The sequence below is a fragment of the Zootermopsis nevadensis genome, unplaced genomic scaffold, assembly GCF_977971745.1.
Source record: "Zootermopsis nevadensis isolate Lab colony 2312 unplaced genomic scaffold, Znev_1.0 Znev_ptg000002l, whole genome shotgun sequence".
Taxonomy (NCBI): domain Eukaryota; kingdom Metazoa; phylum Arthropoda; class Insecta; order Blattodea; family Termopsidae; genus Zootermopsis; species Zootermopsis nevadensis.
Window position 1 is genome coordinate 11062610 of NW_028259134.1, and position 17552 is coordinate 11080161.

Here is a 17552-nt window from a genome sequence, read left to right on the forward strand (position 1 = left end):
GGACTGGAACTTAGTGTAATTAGAATAGAAAAAGAGGAAATTCGAGGCCAATTTTGGTCAGAGTCGCCTCATTTAAATAAATATAAGTAATGAAATAAGCTACAGATGTGGCGGGAACACTTACAAGGACTGGACAAAACATGAACACACAAACAAGGAGAGGCGCAGAATACAAAGACGCTAATTGACAATATAGCATTTCTGCGTGAAGACAAACCAGTGGTGAAGAAATCTACGACTTGGAGTACCTGAAAAAGAATTGTTTTTGGAGACAGAAAATCAAAATCAAGAGGAGAAATATGATCACAAATGAGATTTCATGATCACGATGGCGAGTATGAAGATGGCTGTTTTCTGGGTTATTGTAGACTACAAGGTGCAACTGCAACCCAGCAAAGCAGGGACTGAGACGGGCCTGGAAGCAGCGTGCGTGGTTTACGCGCTAAGAACTTTAAATACATTTTCTGACACCGCATTATTGGGTGCTCGACCGTGAATAGATAATTCGCGAATATGGACGGATAACAGTAATTTATTTAAACAATAAATAATGCCTCTACCTTGCGACGGGCCGATCCCTCGTCCAAGGAGTCCTACCGAATGTCCATAGATCAAGCCAACTAAAAAGTTGGGGACCCGTAAAAGGGTACCGGAAAATTTACAAACATTGTTAAACCGGAAAAAGAAGAAGAATAATGCCTCTATTGATCGTCGTCAACCCAGAGAAACTGGTGCCCAATAAGAGAAGCTTACAGAACAACATGGCGACGGAAAGAATGTTATTAGTACAGGAGATGGCGGAATCTTTCGGCGGTACACGGAAACGCGAGGTCACGCAGGCGCAGTAGGGGTCAAAAATAATTCGCTCCCCGTCTCCTACAGTTTGTTGTAAGGGTGGACTAGACGCTCGTCGCAGTAAAACAGTGACGGCTGCGTTGGTAACAGTTGGACGTCGTCTTCTGATTTGCGATCACCATGAAACGTGAGTGAAACGACCCGTCGCCAGCATAAATGCGATTAAGACAGCTGAGGTCAGTGCCCTTAACAAACAATAACATTACCTAATTCGAATTTTCATTTTTACTTCGGAATTATTTAGAGGTAATTTTATTATGCAGCACAATCAAAATCGTAAGTTTAAATCTACAAAAATAATTATATTTAATCCCTGATGATTTCCAACGTGTCAACAGCAACATGCTTAACAAATTGTTTCATAACACTGGTAATTTATAAGAGCAAGACTGGTAAAAACGTAGTTAGTAGAGTTAGGTTGGTAGAGACTATGAGTCCCTTGTCAGCAAGTCATTGTGCGTCCTCGGGCTGCGAATGAAGCAGGTATGACCGGTAGCTGCGAATAAACTGAGAAACCAGTCGTGAGTAGCCGACAAGGGGTGATCCCACAGCTAAGTATTTTGACGCGTGGCGAACACCCTCTCACCGTAAAATACTAACATGTTAAGCTACTATAAACACGGCAAAGAATCTTCGACTTTCATAACTGGCGTGAAATTTCTTGACTGACTATTTGGTTTTCAAGGGAGCCTGCCTCGACCCCATGCAGTTGGTCAGATTAGTAAAGTGAGCAGCACATCCCGCGTGTGCAAGATATGTAAAGTACATTCACAGAGCCCACTTCCAATATTTACATTTCTGAAGCAAAATTTGGGTCGTCTCGCCGTGTAGTCTGGCAAAAGTTGTGATTCAAATTTAATGTGAAGCATTCTTCGACCGATTAAGCATTCATTTAAATGTAGCCTATCCAAATCTGTATTTAAGCCCACATATAAGGTTACAGTCTGTGCTGTTCAGTAAGGACCAAAACCACATCTGTGATGGATTCCAAGTCTAAGTCATTTTACAACAGACGGTCGGTCGGTCTTGGTGTCGATCCCCTATCTACACTGTTGAGAAATACGTTTAAAACTGTTATTAAATAATTATTAACACCCACTTCGAAGGCGCGCTAGAAACTCAAGAGAAAATATGGACTGCAAACTTAATTTATTTTAAATATAGATTAATGTTACTAAATACACACTTTGAAATTTACTGACGCGAATATAATAAAAATAAAAGGGAGACATTTATTTTCGATTTATTTACAGAACTGTTTAAGCAAATTTTCATTATCCTGGCCGATTTCCTTGAATCGAAGGTACCAATGTCAGAAACACATTCTGGGTTCCCCATTGCGCTAACACATCAAGGACGCAGAACCTTCTATTTTATACGCATCTACGCGTAAATTCAAGGACTACTGATTCTCACACTTATTACAAACACAGTGAAAAATAATTTCATTGCGCAATGTCTATTATTTCGAGTACTGTAAAAACTAAATATTATATGAGGACATGAATCCAAACTTTAACCCACACCGCAAACTAATCATAAAATTCTTAAACTTAAATCTGCATGTTTTGGCCCACGAAACACCAATGATCATAATAATTTATTCATAGCATTCTGAAGTGTAGACACGACGATGAAATATCAATAGAGGATTCTTAAAATAAAAAAAATACAAACTATATCAAGCACATTCCTAAAATCATGCTGGGGCGTGTAAACTCTAAAAGGTTACCTGACTTTGTCAAACTTACAACGAACACAGAATTTTACAGATCAGTATAAGTGAAAATTGGCATTTAAAATATTAAGTGCTTGTTGAGAAATTCAATCTGTAGGGCCGCATATCGTCAAGATATGTCAAACGACTCAATAAATATATATGCCACTGTACAAAGAGGAACTTAAAATTAACAGAAGAGAAGCAAGCTTACTGTGGGAAAATGCCCACAGAGAAGTCGGATATAAAATTTGATAAAAATCAGTCAAAGGATTTAAATTATAGATTACACTTTCAGGTCCCTAAATAAAGGGGTCATTAAAATTATCCAAACTAAACAAATATCAAGACAGCTCACAAAAACTGGCGTTGTCTTAATATCAATCGAGGACAGCATCTGCATGAATAGGGTGGGAAAAATTAAAACAACGATAAAAAAAAGAACTAAACGAATTTGAATTAAACTCATAAGTTGCGTGCAACACAATGCACAAGAAAATTTATTCAGTTAGTAGTTTCTTTCAAACTCGTCAAACCGTCCATTATTTTCACTGTCAGATAAACGTCTTATTTTGCGCCACCCAGTGTAGACTATACGCATGACTCTTGGAGCCAAATCACTTACGTTTCCTACAAAAATTAACAAAATATAAAAGATTAATGTTCACTGCTTTACGATGTAGACTAACCGACTTAATTTTAGATTATTTAAGGACATTGATTGACTTTGAGATGTTACTTAGCGCCGAATGAAATCACACGATAGTCTCTTTAATAGTCGCAAAGAACGATTATTAAAGAGACTATCGTGGTCTACTGACAATTACGATGGTCATCTGAAAGGACGAAGCATCAGATGTGTTCCATAGTCTAAAGATATCCTGGCATATCGTAGCTGACGGAAATACATCCCTCACTTCAGTGTTGGACTATAATCCTTCGTGGCCTACATACGATATTAGCAATCGATTTATAGAATTACGGCACAAATGTTTGGTTTTCCAATTCCTTGTACCAACAAATATATGTATGTTATACGGACAATAATATATGTCGTATTCTAATACTACGTTAAAATACAGTTTCGAGCAAATAATTATACATCTAGAATGGTAAGTTAAATTTAATTTTCAGTAACACATTTTAATTTGTCCTTCATTGTGCTTGTAGGTGGTGACTGTTTTCCACAAAGTGCCTTCTTTGGATCAAGAAGAATAATTCACAAAGCCATTCTAACACCATTCAAACAAATGATAATACATATTTCGAAACTATTACAACCAGGAATGTCAACTATAAACATTGCATTAATAACACATTACAGTTAATAACCAAAAGCAGCACAAAAATATACTTTCATTCTAAATATTGAAAAAAATGCTATCGTACGAAAATTGTTTTGAAATAAATATAGATCAATAAATTCCATTTATATTTTTATGTACACGTGCAACACTTACATAATGCATTGTACGCTACAGTAGTAGCCTAGCTGTTAAGCATCATGCACCAATTAACTTTACGAACCAACTTCACTACAGCTCAGATTACTTCAAAAAAGAAAAGGTATCTCGTATCCTCTGGATAAAACACGCAAACTGCTTCATGATTTACTGAAAGATTGCGGTCTGTTATGTCCAAAATAAAAATAATATTTTCATATAAACATCACTATATTTCAGAGCAATTGATATTAATGTTTTAGATTTTATTACAAGCAAAAACTAAGTGATTTTGAGCATGGAAGTTCCACTTCACATAAATTACATTTTGATCATGAACCAATATTCAGTATTTACAATTGACATTTATTTTAAGAATGAATAAACGGTGAAAGCGTATGATAAATCACAGCAGTTAAACAGAGTATCGCCAAAAGCAGGCATTGGCATTGCCTCTAACAACTTCACATGATTAGATAATAAAATAAATTGATATTCGTAACACTAAAGAAAACAAGGTCTGTAACGTAATTCTCAAAACTTATGTTTGACTAACATCACACTCAGACAAGTGTAATGATTAAAAAACCTTAAATGTATTGTATTTTAAAATACAACGGATGTTGTAGTCTCATGCCAAATAAGTCTACTGTAACATTACTAAACACCTGATTTGGCCTCTACAACTAGTTTACTTTCGAGGTTAGAAAAGGTACGTTGTATTTGCCGACGTTTCGACAACATCAAATGAACGGTGGACACTGTTGTTCTGAAAGAAAATAAATATTTAATACGAATTACCCGAAATTACTGATATTAAAATGGGCCACAAGAAGAATAAGCCACGTATGATCCCGGAACAAGATCGCCGGATATGCGGCAGCATCTGTTTCTGTCAGCTGACAGTAGTCATAAGCTGCGTGGCTCTGGTTTACTTAACTGTGGCCATCTACATCCCGTCTCATAGAGCGTTCAAATCGGGAATAGAGCCGGTGCCGATCACGTGTCAGGCTATCAAGTCCAATAACCCCAGGAATTGTCAGTGGGCGTCCTGTGGAGAATGGTGTCTCACCAAGACGTCAGGCTTCTGTCCGCAGATCATGGTGACGGCTAGACGCAACGGCACTGACATGCAACTAGAAAACTGCTCCAGACTTCAAACCTTCGCCTGCCCACCGGTGAGTTGTTATTAAAAAAAACCTCTTGTTCACTGTGAACTGCTACGGTATTCGTCGCCCAACTGCGTGATTCAACGTCACAGAAATATCATAAAACGTTGCAACACTAACAGCGGAAACCAGGCGAATGAAGTCAACTCAAAAGTCGCAGAGTAGCAAAGCCAGCAACGCAGTACTTGTGACTTATAGCTGTGCGCGCTAGGGGGAGAGTCCTTCAGTAATCTTGAAACATTCAAATTTTTTGACGGCTGCTGTAACAGTCTCAAACTAAGAGTATGTTAAATAAGGTGACACAAAGAAGGCGGAATAATATTCAAGAGCAGAGATTCTGTGGTTAACGATACTCTAATGTTCGGTCGTGGTAAAACTCTGCTAACGATACCACCATCGGCACTGCTGAACACAAACACACACAACTGAATGTAACAATTTGATAGCTTAGGATTAGCAAGAATATTGTAATCTTTCCACATTTTTGAACATGTCTTTGTTTTAAAATATTAGACTATTTAAAACCGGCTGGGTTGAAAACTGCAATGACTTATTTGTGAAGAAATTTACAGACAAGGTTCCAAAGATGTATAAAGTGAAGCTTTCGCGGCGACTGAAGTTGATGAAAGACTCTCGGGTTACAATCCGCGTCAGTGGCTGAACGGTGAATAAACCATATCTTCTGCCAACGTTTCGAGAACAATCTTTGCTCTCATCAACAAATGAACATATTTGTTAGCCAGCAGCCCTGAGGATGAGAGCAGAGATTGTTCTCGAAACGTTGGCAGAAGATATGGTCTATTCACCGTTCAGCCACCTCACGCGGCTTGTAACCCGAGAATCTTTCATCAAGGTTCCAAAGAGTCGATAATATTAATCGATTTAGTTATGGTTCACTTAACGACACTGTTAGCAACTCAGGTTATAAAGCGCAGAATAATAGGATGGCTAATGAATAATAAATTGCAAAGGATGTGGCAGGAAGGCTCAATGCGTAATTTAAAGTACTATCGGAAAAGCTGATCTAGAGGCCGATATTTGAATCTGAGGCCTCCCGAATACGATGCTCGAGTGCGAACCACTCGACCGCGGTGTTCGGTCATAATTAACATAATTTTGCATCTAATTCGAATAACTGGTCTACCATCAATACAAAAATGTTCCAGATTGTTAAAAATACCAGGGCCGTAGCCTAATTCAAAAGTTCTGAGTCAGCAATAAACGTTAAAATGTTTTCCGTCTTATTTACGTCACTACGTAATAAGGTCTAATGAAACTGCATAAATCGACTAAAGATGGCTGTCTTCTAGGTTGTAACGCCATGTAGTCTGGCAGAAGTTTACCAACGTTTCAGAGGCCCCTGCTGCCTCCATCACCAAGACGATGACTCATCGCCCTGATGAATGTGGCAGGTAAACTACCAGGGTGCACGGTGTTACAAAACAGAAGACAGAGATCTTTGTTTGATTTACATTAAAAATATATTTTATCTGCAGGTGGATGCCGACGCACTGAAGAAGTACAATTGCAATAACGGCTCAGAGTGTGGGTCCTTGACGGGATTGTTCAACTGCTCCTTAGGACACTGCGCCAACTGGACTGACGCATATCAGTGTCGGTACAAGGCAGATGGGATTTCGCTAGACAGCGAACGAGATAACATGAAAATGACTGGCTTCTTTGAGTGCAAAAAATCTCGTTGTGTCGAAATAAAACAACAGTTAATATGTGATCGTTACTGCAACAAAATTGCTACTACAAATGCTAATGTATTTGTCTTATATGATGATTTCGTGTACAGCGGAGAGTGTACAAACGCTGTCGCACTCACAAGTGCAAATGGGACTGACCCAGGAATAAAAATACAACCGACGGAGATCTGGCATAAAGACATGGACCAAGTTTTGATCACATCTTGCATGACAGCTGTAAAGACAGCAAACGGTCTAAAGTAAGTATAGCCTAAGTAGAATTCGAGGTTTTCGCGGCGGTGAGTCTAAACATGGCTGTATTCTGGGTTGTTGCACCATGTAGTCTGGTAGATGTTTACGAACATTTCAGATGTCGTTGCTGATGATGGAAGCAGCAAGGACCTCTGAAACGTCGGTAAACTTCACGGCGTAACAACCCAAAAGACAGCCATCTTCAAGTATAGCCTACTTTGTGCAAGTAAATTCTTTAAATTTCATAGAATATTCTGTGCTATGATGTCGGGCAGCTTATGGCAAGAGCTTATACACATGTATTTCTAGCTCCGTAATAAAAAAACTGTATCACTTCACTGACATTAACTACCCAGTAACTGTATTATGAAGCGTGCATAAGAAGGATGTCTTTGTTAATTGTATAATTAGAAGCTTCATAATGTGTGCTCTTTTCCACATATTATAAGGGTGATCAAAGCTATGAGGATGAAGATGGAGGAACCAAGTAACAGGCATGGGGGAGACATGAAACGCGAACAAAATTTTAGTCAGAAAACCTTAAGACATGGTAGACTGAAGAACAGATGATAGAATACTGTTAAAATAGCTCTTGAGGAAATAAGGTATTAATTACATTGAAGTGGGTAAGGACAGGTCACGTGTCTGGTTTCTCTGAACATAGTATTAACCTTAGTGTTCCATAAAAGTCGAGGAATTTCTTGAATAGTTGAAAGCTAAGTTTGCAGATATCTCTTATTCTTACTGAAACAGTATAAAGATTTCTGTCTTCTGGGTTGTTGCGCTGTGTAGTCTGGTCGATGTTAACCAACGTTTCAGAGGTCATACTACCTCCGACATCAGGGCGATGATGCCAATAGGGTGTGAGGTGCTAGGTTTATAGGCCGGAAAGTGAAAAGTGTAGCCTGCCCCGAGCCAATGGGAGCAGGCATGGGAGTGGACCAATGGCAGCACGTGGGTGAGAGTGGGAGAGGGAGAGAAAGTAGAGAGAGAAAGGTTGAGTATGCTTTACTTGTCCACTTTTTTCTCTTTAAGAGGAACGGACTGTATCAACGGAACTCTGCTGGACGATGGTTTAATCCCAAATCCATCCATGAACTTCACGACACTGTGGGCCTTGTATGCCAATAAGAGTCGACCCGTGGACCCGACACAGAGATTTCTGCCCATGCAATCGGAGCTAACCATCTACAAATCCACAAAGCTGTACATTAACCTGGACGCTTGCGTCAATACCCTCCGAGGGGAGTGCAAGGAATTCTTTGGAACTCACGGCAGGGACGGTCGAAACAAATCCGCACAGTCGCGCTTCCCATGCTACTATGACAAGGTATGCGTTTCTTAGCCACTTCCACGTGTCGGCACAAAAGGTTAAGTAAAATTGTTCCCGGTGCGTAACTAAACACCACGCCATGAAGACGTGTGGAAGTGAAGTATAATTCCACTCTTTCTTGACCTCATCACTAGCTGATGGTGAGCTGTCAGCTTTCCGTCCCGTCCGCTTGGGGGGCAAATACCGTACCCATTAAGCAGGTGGCTTGGTAAGCTAAGAGAAAAATCTCTTCTCAGCCGGAAATCGAACACCGGTTGTCCATCTTGCAGTCTAGTTACTTTACTGACAGAGGTATTCCGGTTCCTAGGATTACACCTCCATTTTCTTTTCGTATTGTCGCTTACACAAGGAAAATGACGCAAAATCAGGTGATAGAAACACAGATTACCTACTTTAACAGTGACTGTTTAGCATCACAAAATTCGAACAAAACTACTTCTGTCTTTTTGCAGAACAACAATGCTTCCGTAGTTGCACGGTTTGATCTCCATAAGACGTGGCGAGAGCTGGTGATTGCTGTGGTGGTTCCTACAGTTATGTTTGTCGTCTCATCAGCCACTCTGTGTATCATCACGCGATCAGTGAAGGTGGGGGATGACACGAAGATGCGTTGCAAGTACTGTGTTGGGAGCGGCGATATGACAGACGAAGAAACGAGCTTCAATCGTGGGACAACCAGAAACAATACCAGCGAGTGTCTTCTCCCACCATCGGAAGACAGTGTAAGAGAAAACAGCAGATATCTAACTCCACACCCACATACCGTATTTATTTTAAATTCGTGTTAAAGTTGTTCTCCCTTCTGTACGTAGATCTATCAAACTTACCCGACAAAACTTTCGTATGAATTTATTCGACCATGTATGCCATATGTCCTGACCAATTACTGGGAGAAGAATGCATATGATTAAGTTCCAAATAATTTAGATTCTCAATTACTTTGTTATTCAATGTTTCTTGGGTTCAGACACACGGTAATCATTTAGTTCGAATAATGTGCTTAGAAAGCAAAGAACTCCTGAGTTGATGCAATCGTCTTCATAATGCTGGCATGAGAGTCAGTCATGCAACCGGATATCTTCCTTCACGTAAGCAATGCCGGTATCAAGAAATCGATTCAGTTTGTCCTTCCATTCATTCCCAGGATCATTCACTACAGTTAATGTTACAACGATTATAAACATCCACCGTCTTGCTAGAAACAACAGGCAGAACAATTTCAACAGTTGCTTATCTTTGTCGTAATTAATACATAGTTGTAAATTTACCTTCAACTTTACTTTGATTCATTTCCTAGTGTTTAAGGTCCTGTAACTTCACTTTTTCCACTTACAGACTATCAGATAACTGACATCCAACCAGACACGCCGTCTTCGTACAAGCACCCCACCACGACGACGGATTTGGTAATGAACAACCGTCCATCATGGAAGAGGGACCATTACCAACCTTTCAAACAACGTCGAATCTGGTAAATGAAATTGTCGTGTCTTCAGCAAATACCCATACACGCCTATAACTTGTTCGTTATCATTAATCTAATACACACTAAATTAATAATGTGGAAATTTCTAAATAAATACAGATTTCTATGTACCAGTGTTCACAAAACAAAGTCTGAATGCTTCAGTCCATTTACAATTTTAAATAATGCTCGCTTCACGTGGTAAAAATTTATTATAATGAAGAACCAATAATCAATTCAATGGGTTTATCTTCACCACAGATGTTGCTTCTGAACATTATATTTTCATTCCTTAGCGTCAGAAGGCAGATACTGTGTTTGTTATTTTAAGTAAGCTGGTATCTAACTAATTAAGGTGTGTGTGTGTGTGCAGTTATGACTTCTGAAAAATGAAAACGGAAGGAATTAGATTTTGCTGTCTTTCGGTTCAAGCCAAAAGACGTAGAGGTTAAAACGGTGACAACAGTGAGGCACAAAACTAAGAAGCATAATTCCTCATCGCGGAGGGCCTGGTTAGTCCCTAGGTTAGACCATATGGATTTTTTTAGACAAAAGTGCAATGGGATAGGTTTCTCTCCGAGTCCGTCGGTCTTACCCTGCCAGTATCATGCCACCAGTGCTCCATAAAATGTCATGATTCTGCAAAATGTGTGCAATGACAATGATTAATGCTGCTAGAATTATTTATAGCTGGTAAGGCACAAACTGTCATATAATCAAAGTTTCTTGGGTGAATGGGCGAACTGTTATACAATGGCTTTAACATTCGTATAATACGCTCGTGGTCACTCGCTCCAACCGCTGATACCCCAGAGCGGCAGTGCCGGAATTTTGGCATGAACTATGGGTGTACAGAATCAATGTGTACATTTAATATGTAGCTGTACTCTGCGTGGATGTATTATTGATCACTTCGAACGTAAACAGTTCAGCAGGACACAACAGTTAGAAGTTAGGAAAGCATACGTAATTATAATCAGTCATAATTTATACTCTGGAGTACAAAAACAACAAAAGACCCGTAGTGAGGTTTATATTTTCCAGTGTGGCATCACTCCAAATGAGGATGCATACCCCTGCTTTAGAAAGACATTTAAAATCTCGTATCAGTAAAGGTATTAATCAATTCCAGTCGGAACTGTGGGTCTGCATATTAAGACACATGCAAAATAACTATATTTGTATCAATGTGGCGCTCTGAACAGTTTACCAAAACATTACGCAAGAAATTTTTCTATGAGAACATTTCTAATAATTTGAGTTTCCACTGACAAATGTCAATAAAGTAACGGATTATGAATCCAGCCTCCTACTGAGTGGATAGAGGGAGGTTTGAAATCTACTGATGGCTGAAGGCTTCTTCTTCGATGCATTATGCACTAATACTAACGCCTGTTGCACCCAAAGTTGATCTTTACAGAATATGGATAACGTCCAACAGAATAATTAGGAGATTAATACTTTTTAAATATTGTTTATAATAATACGCATTAAGATATTGTATATAAAGCAGACAACGCTTTCAGCTAAGAGACTCACTGCTGATTCTTAATTTCAGTGTTTTATAGTAATTCTAATGTATGCTTCTGCTTTCACACCAACTCACTTTCACATGTACCCTATAGTCCTATAAATTTATATTTTATAAAACATAACAATTCTACTTGGAATCACATAACAACTCAGGTACATTCTTTTAAAAAAGCAATGATTAATCTATCAGAATTTCTTTATAACTTTGTAAATCCTCTAATCCAAAATGTTTGAGATTAAAGAAACAAATGTGGAGAATGAAAGAATAATGAAATAACTTATAAGATTTCTATAAGAAATTACACAAAAACAATTATCGCATGTTAGTAACCATTTTCAAAGCTAAAATCAAACTTTAATAACACAAAACAGAAAATACAATATCAAACTTTTAGAATTGGCAACATTCGTAAGCTGCATTCGAACACGAAGTCTAAAACCTAAATTGCCGAAAGAATTGATTCGTTCGTCACAGGCAGAACGACCACAGTCAGATAACTCGCTACCTTAAAACATGCTAGATGTTACCCGTTTGTTAACTGGAAACTTTCAAACCTACCGCTGAATACAAACGATAGAAACCGACTAGGCATCTCTGATTTCTCACGACCTGCACAGGCCATAAGACAGAATAGTTGCATCTACCGTACATCTGAAGGCACCCCAGTCCTCGTAGTGTTTACATAGAAGACATTTTATGACTAACAAAATAAAACTATGGTACGTGGTCCAAATTTCATATTAAAACAGAAAGTAGCACAGATTTAAACATATTAAATAACAACTGTATCTATTCTGGATATAATCTATGACTTTTGTCTAACTGCGATGATAAATCAATCTGTGATTCCAAGGGAAATAAAACATACTCAGTTGTAATTTTTTAATATATATACTGTGTGTTATATATTAAGGTACTTGAGTACGCAGTTTTAAGTTTTTTGGTAAACACTGATATGCACTTCGTAGGGAGAAAGGACTGCGTTTAACAAGGAAGAGCTGCCTCTCCCCACATTTCTTGCACTAATTAAACCAAATCCTAAGATCCAGCGACCTCTAACTTGTGAGCGAAGTCTTCTGCGCATCCAGGCACATATTTATTGTTACAGCAGATAACCAAAACGGCGTGAAGCCTACTCGGGAGATAAGCCGTTTAAGTATAAAGTTAAAGTTTGGGAAACTATCTTTACTTCCAACAGGATAGATTGGATGTGATCAACGACACGACTGCCCCTTGTATCTGTCGTGGGTATAAATACAATAGACAGTCGTGTCACTGATAAAATCCACCGTGATGATGGGAGCAAAGATAGTCTCCGAAACGTTCGATTGTAACTCGGCACTTACACGGCTAAACGCCCGACGAGATTGAATTTTATTCAGTCATAGAAATTTTTTCGAACATTACGAAGTTCAGAAGGAAACCACAGTTATAAAATATGTTCAGATAAGTAGCCTCTGATATGCAGATGACAATGGATTATGAAATCCTGGTCTTCACGTATTTGTTACACTTTGAATTTACCACAGTGTACCGTTTCACCCAGCTACGTGTTTTCTCTTAGAATTAAATATCAAGCATGTGTGACATCGTAATGTAAGCATGTGTTTAATTTCAAGTTTCTAACAACATAATGTTCATATTCTAAATTTCGTTCACAAGATAAAAGACAGCTACAGTCCTAGAAGGTGCTGTACGAGAATTAAAAAGTGAATCTGCAAATAGCCAGGATGCAGCAGAAGTTTATACGATTTTCAAAAGCCCACATGAGAAATTTGGGGAGCTAGTCTAACCATAGAAATGTAAAATATACAAGCTATAATTCTGCGTAAAAACACACGACTTCTGATATTGAATGTTAACAGTTTCCAACGACTTGTATGTTTACTCCATTTGCCATTAATCAAATGTTACTATCACATGGCCTACAATTTAATGTACAAATGTTTTATTTTCATGTTCAAAAGGCATGCTGCGTATGCAAAACACGCCATAATTCTTTTTTAATTTTTAAATGTGCCTTTCTCACTTCTCTTGTGAGTGTATTGCTAATACCAAATGTAGCAGTTTATACATTATGTAATTTATAACTTACTACTGTATCAATGACGTATATATTATTCATTGTAAAATAAACGCCTTTATCTCATACTTGCAAGTAAATAACAAGTACAAATGCACCGCTGATAAAATATGAAAAAAAAATATTATTCTGAACCGTTACTTCAATAGAAAAAACAACCTTTCCCTTCCCACAAGCTTAAACCGAATTTCTTCAGCTCCTTTCAGAAATCCATACGTGAGAGTAACGGCCTGTATCTGTAGTTGTGCTGACAGAGGCGAGCGATAAACGTCATTTCAATATTACGCAGGAAATTGCCCACTGTCCATGATACACTTTATACAGACCTACACTACGTCCTGGTTTACGTCTCTGAATATTTATATATGCTTTATTTCGATCGCGTTATATCCACATGCATCCGCGTTATGGAAAACAGCTGTCTCTTATAAATCAATCGCGTTACAGCCAATTCGCGTTATGGAAGAAATTTCTGTATCTGAAATTTACCCTGGTCGAATTACTTTTTTTCTGTAGGTTCCTCTTATCTTTCCAGTTGAATAACATATTGGCGGAGTGTGAGGACGACGTTCAGAGAATATGTGAAATTAAGTGGGATGAGGTGACACAAAATATTGAAGTAATAAAATCAATGACATTAACATAATATACACGAAACATAAGATAAATTTAAAATTTTAGCCAGAAAAATTAAGAAAGAGACCATTTGCGAACCATAATTGAGAAATAAGGATTTTAACTCCGCCCACCCCACCAACATTCCGAAAAATCCGGACGTCGTGAGGATTTTTTCTGATTTTCAACAGTTATTTACAAATAAGAGGTAACAAAAAGAGTGATCTTTATACCATAACGCATAAAATGTTTTCTAGGATAATTTTTAAACCGAATTCCAAAATTAGGCTAAGCTAATGAAAAAACAAGAATATTCCTCATAATTTTTGTAAGGTTATTATAGACTTTGTTACTAATTTTAAATCTCGCCAACAGGTAGGAAGTATCAGTTCGGAATTTAAATAATAAATATTGCACATATTAATTTCGTTTAACAAACTGAGGCAATGATCCGTACTACGTAAGAATATGAAATAGGTCAAGCAAGCTCTGTGATGGATGACCTTTAGCAACAGCAAATTAACTGTGTGATCCAGTACGGTCCTGTAAAATCCAGTACTTTGCGTGTCTACTAAAAGTGAATATGTGCATCCCCCAGAACGTGGGTCCACAGTCATCATAAATATGTACGAGACTTGCATGCCACACGAAGTTTCGTGAATAAACTTAAAATGCTTTCGATTACTGGACGGAAACGTCACCGATGTACAAATCACGCAGGTTTCTAAACAAGACATTCAAAATATCACTAAATAGTACGGATTATGCATTATATAAAATCCAGTTTAATGTCTGTGGGTGTGTTTGCTTGAGTTAACAGACTAGACACTAGTAACATACTTACTGCCTTTAATAAGTGGACAAGTTAACATATAAATAACTTAAGAAGGCAAATTCCTGACACGGCCAAAATGTGAAATCCCAGAGAGTAATCCTATTTACTACAACATTACGTTTTCAACCCCTGATATTTACAATCATAATTCATACAGGCTAACTTCAAAGAGAGAATAAACAAACGTGTTAATGATTCCAGAAATTATTATAATAAAATGAAGATAAACGTTGAACGTTGTTCATGACATTGAGAGCACAGAAATACTTTTAAAATCTGTTTCTGAATAAAAAATCTCTCTGAAATACAAAATATTCGAACATAAATATCATGAAACTTTCAACAAAAGTAAATTTGTCGTCCTTTGACATTTCACATACTTGTTGCAATATTGACATTGACATCTACCGTATCCACACGTCATCTTCAATGTGTACTGTTGACTACGATCATAACATAAGAAATAACAGTAAATTCGGACAATCATGCACTCAATCTACTACATATGCCATATGCACATTATGATGTGCAAAGATAATCATGGACCGGAAGATGGAACGCACAGTTCGAAACACGTCGCACGATAAATAAAGTAAAGACACGTAGAAAAGTGAGGGCATGAGAGCACGAATTTACATTTATTCGTTGTGCTGAGACGGACATTCTATACAGGATGAGCACAAAATAACTCTACACTTTCAAAATGATACAGAAAATAAACGTGGCGTACTTAGAATTTCACGCCCACACCAGTCGACAGAAAAACTCTCCAAGTTACATTTCAAATGACCCAGGTCATTATGGCCGTATACTCGCACTATGTTAAACAAACTTGCACCATATAGGCATCGGTTTTGTAGAATGAACCACTGGAGGAAACCGAAAGAAAATGTGGATGCCATTCGGGACCAAAGTGCAATGACGTCAGTGCCACCTATTATATCCTGATCGCTCATAGTTCACAAGTCGGATCGATGCACACTGACTGCTTTGGTCTATTTTAGCATATAAATAAATAAATAAATAAAACCATGATATTAGTTATAATACGAGACGAAGAAATGAGAACACAAACATTTCTCGAAGAACTAGAATACGACTGAATTATTATAATTAATACTAAGAGGTAGTGACACAAATATAAACATCTAAATCAGAGTAGCTGTAAATATTGTATTTTCCTGCTTTAAATATAATCCCTCAGTAGAAACATCTGTGTAATCAATCTTGGAAATGCACTTACCCGACATAAGCCAAACTACTTGAGTGTATTTAGATTCTCAACTCCAGTTTTCAGCATATTGGAACTTACCTGAAATGAAGAAGAAAGAAACATGACAACCACAGGCAGTGAGAGAGATCTGAGGTTCATATGGCGGGGAATATGAAAATGCGCCGTGTAGTCAGGTGTTTCAGTGGTTCTAACTGCTACCTTCATCTTATGCACTGGTTTAAAACATTTCACTTAACCATGCGACCTGGGCCACCTTAGCGACATGAACGACGGTGGCGACCTGAGAAAGGGCGACCAGGGCAACAGTCACGGCACAGTCTCTAGTTGCGCTACGGTTAAGGTGGAGTAGGCTAAGTTAAGTTCAGATATGATAGGCTAGGTAGGGTTAGGTTATGTCAGGCGACTTTACGTTACGTTAGGTTTGTTTAGGTTAGGTCAAGTGAGTTCACGTTAGATTTGGCTGTTTGGTTAGGTTAGGTTTGTTGACAATCTTCAACATATTGACGTTGACGACGCTTGGCGTTGGTTTCCAACGTCATGCCCAATGGCGTCTCGACTTGCACTTGCGCTGATTACGGCGACTATGGCGTCGCGACGCTTGACGTCGGTTATCCAATTCCACGTGCAATGACATCCCGTGGTTCGTCTGTCTAAAATGTGGCGTCTTTAGCATAGGACTAAGTTCACACTTCGGATTCATCTTTAAGTATGTTTATTTACACTAATATAAATGTTCGAATCTGCCAGTCTTAATAGACTAATAGTAATCCATAATAGTCTCTCTGTAGTTGAGATGTGTAGTAGAATATCGTCTGTCTTTGACTTTAAGACGCACTTTTTCACATTGTGAACTTCCTGAAATGGAGGGCGGGGTTAATCTTAGAATTGACGGCGTCTAAAACTCAACGTTGAAAACTTATAGTACATGACCAAAGCGCGCTAAAACGTTCATGTCCACGACACTAGCCATCGGTAAGTAAACCCAAAGATAGCAATAAAGAAGATTCCCGAAGTATCAATACAAAGAAGTTTAATGTTTGAAAATTGAAAATTCCTATTTTAATATATGTACTTTTTCTGAAAGCCTATTATTAAATCGTGAGTGCATCTTATAATCGATGACGTCTTAATATCGAGGAAATATGGTATTTGAACGTCGCAAAGTACACTACTGTCACAAAACTGAATTTATTACTCAGTTTCATACATGAAGGGATAATAATGCGTTAAAACTAGTCAAGGCCGCGTATATTTACACTTCTCCTTAACAGATGTAAACTTCAAAACGTCATAGACAGGAACAGCAGTAAATTATGGTGCACTGAAA

General features: G+C 38.1%; 2 protein-coding genes across 5 annotated transcripts in view; one reads left to right on the forward strand and one right to left on the reverse strand.

Annotated features, from left to right (window-relative positions):
* The window catches only part of LOC110832199 (cilia- and flagella-associated protein 298), a 101157-nt gene that overhangs the window by 62772 nt on the left and 20833 nt on the right, over positions 1-17552 (reverse strand). The window lies entirely within an intron of this gene.
* Teh4 (tipE homolog 4 phospholipid transfer protein) lies at positions 878-13609 on the forward strand. Of its 2 annotated transcripts, none has more exons than XM_022072005.2 (6): positions 878-1031; positions 3743-5192; positions 6680-7134; positions 8162-8456; positions 8912-9181; positions 9795-13609. In XM_022072005.2, the coding sequence occupies exons 2-6, from the start codon at positions 4836-4838 to the stop codon at positions 9804-9806; spliced, it is 1389 nt and encodes a 462-aa protein (XP_021927697.1). In that variant the 5' UTR covers positions 878-1031; positions 3743-4835; the 3' UTR covers positions 9807-13609. The 2 variants fall into 2 exon arrangements, with proteins under 2 accessions (XP_021927697.1, XP_087205496.1); XM_087349370.1 differs by having other exon boundaries at positions 882-982.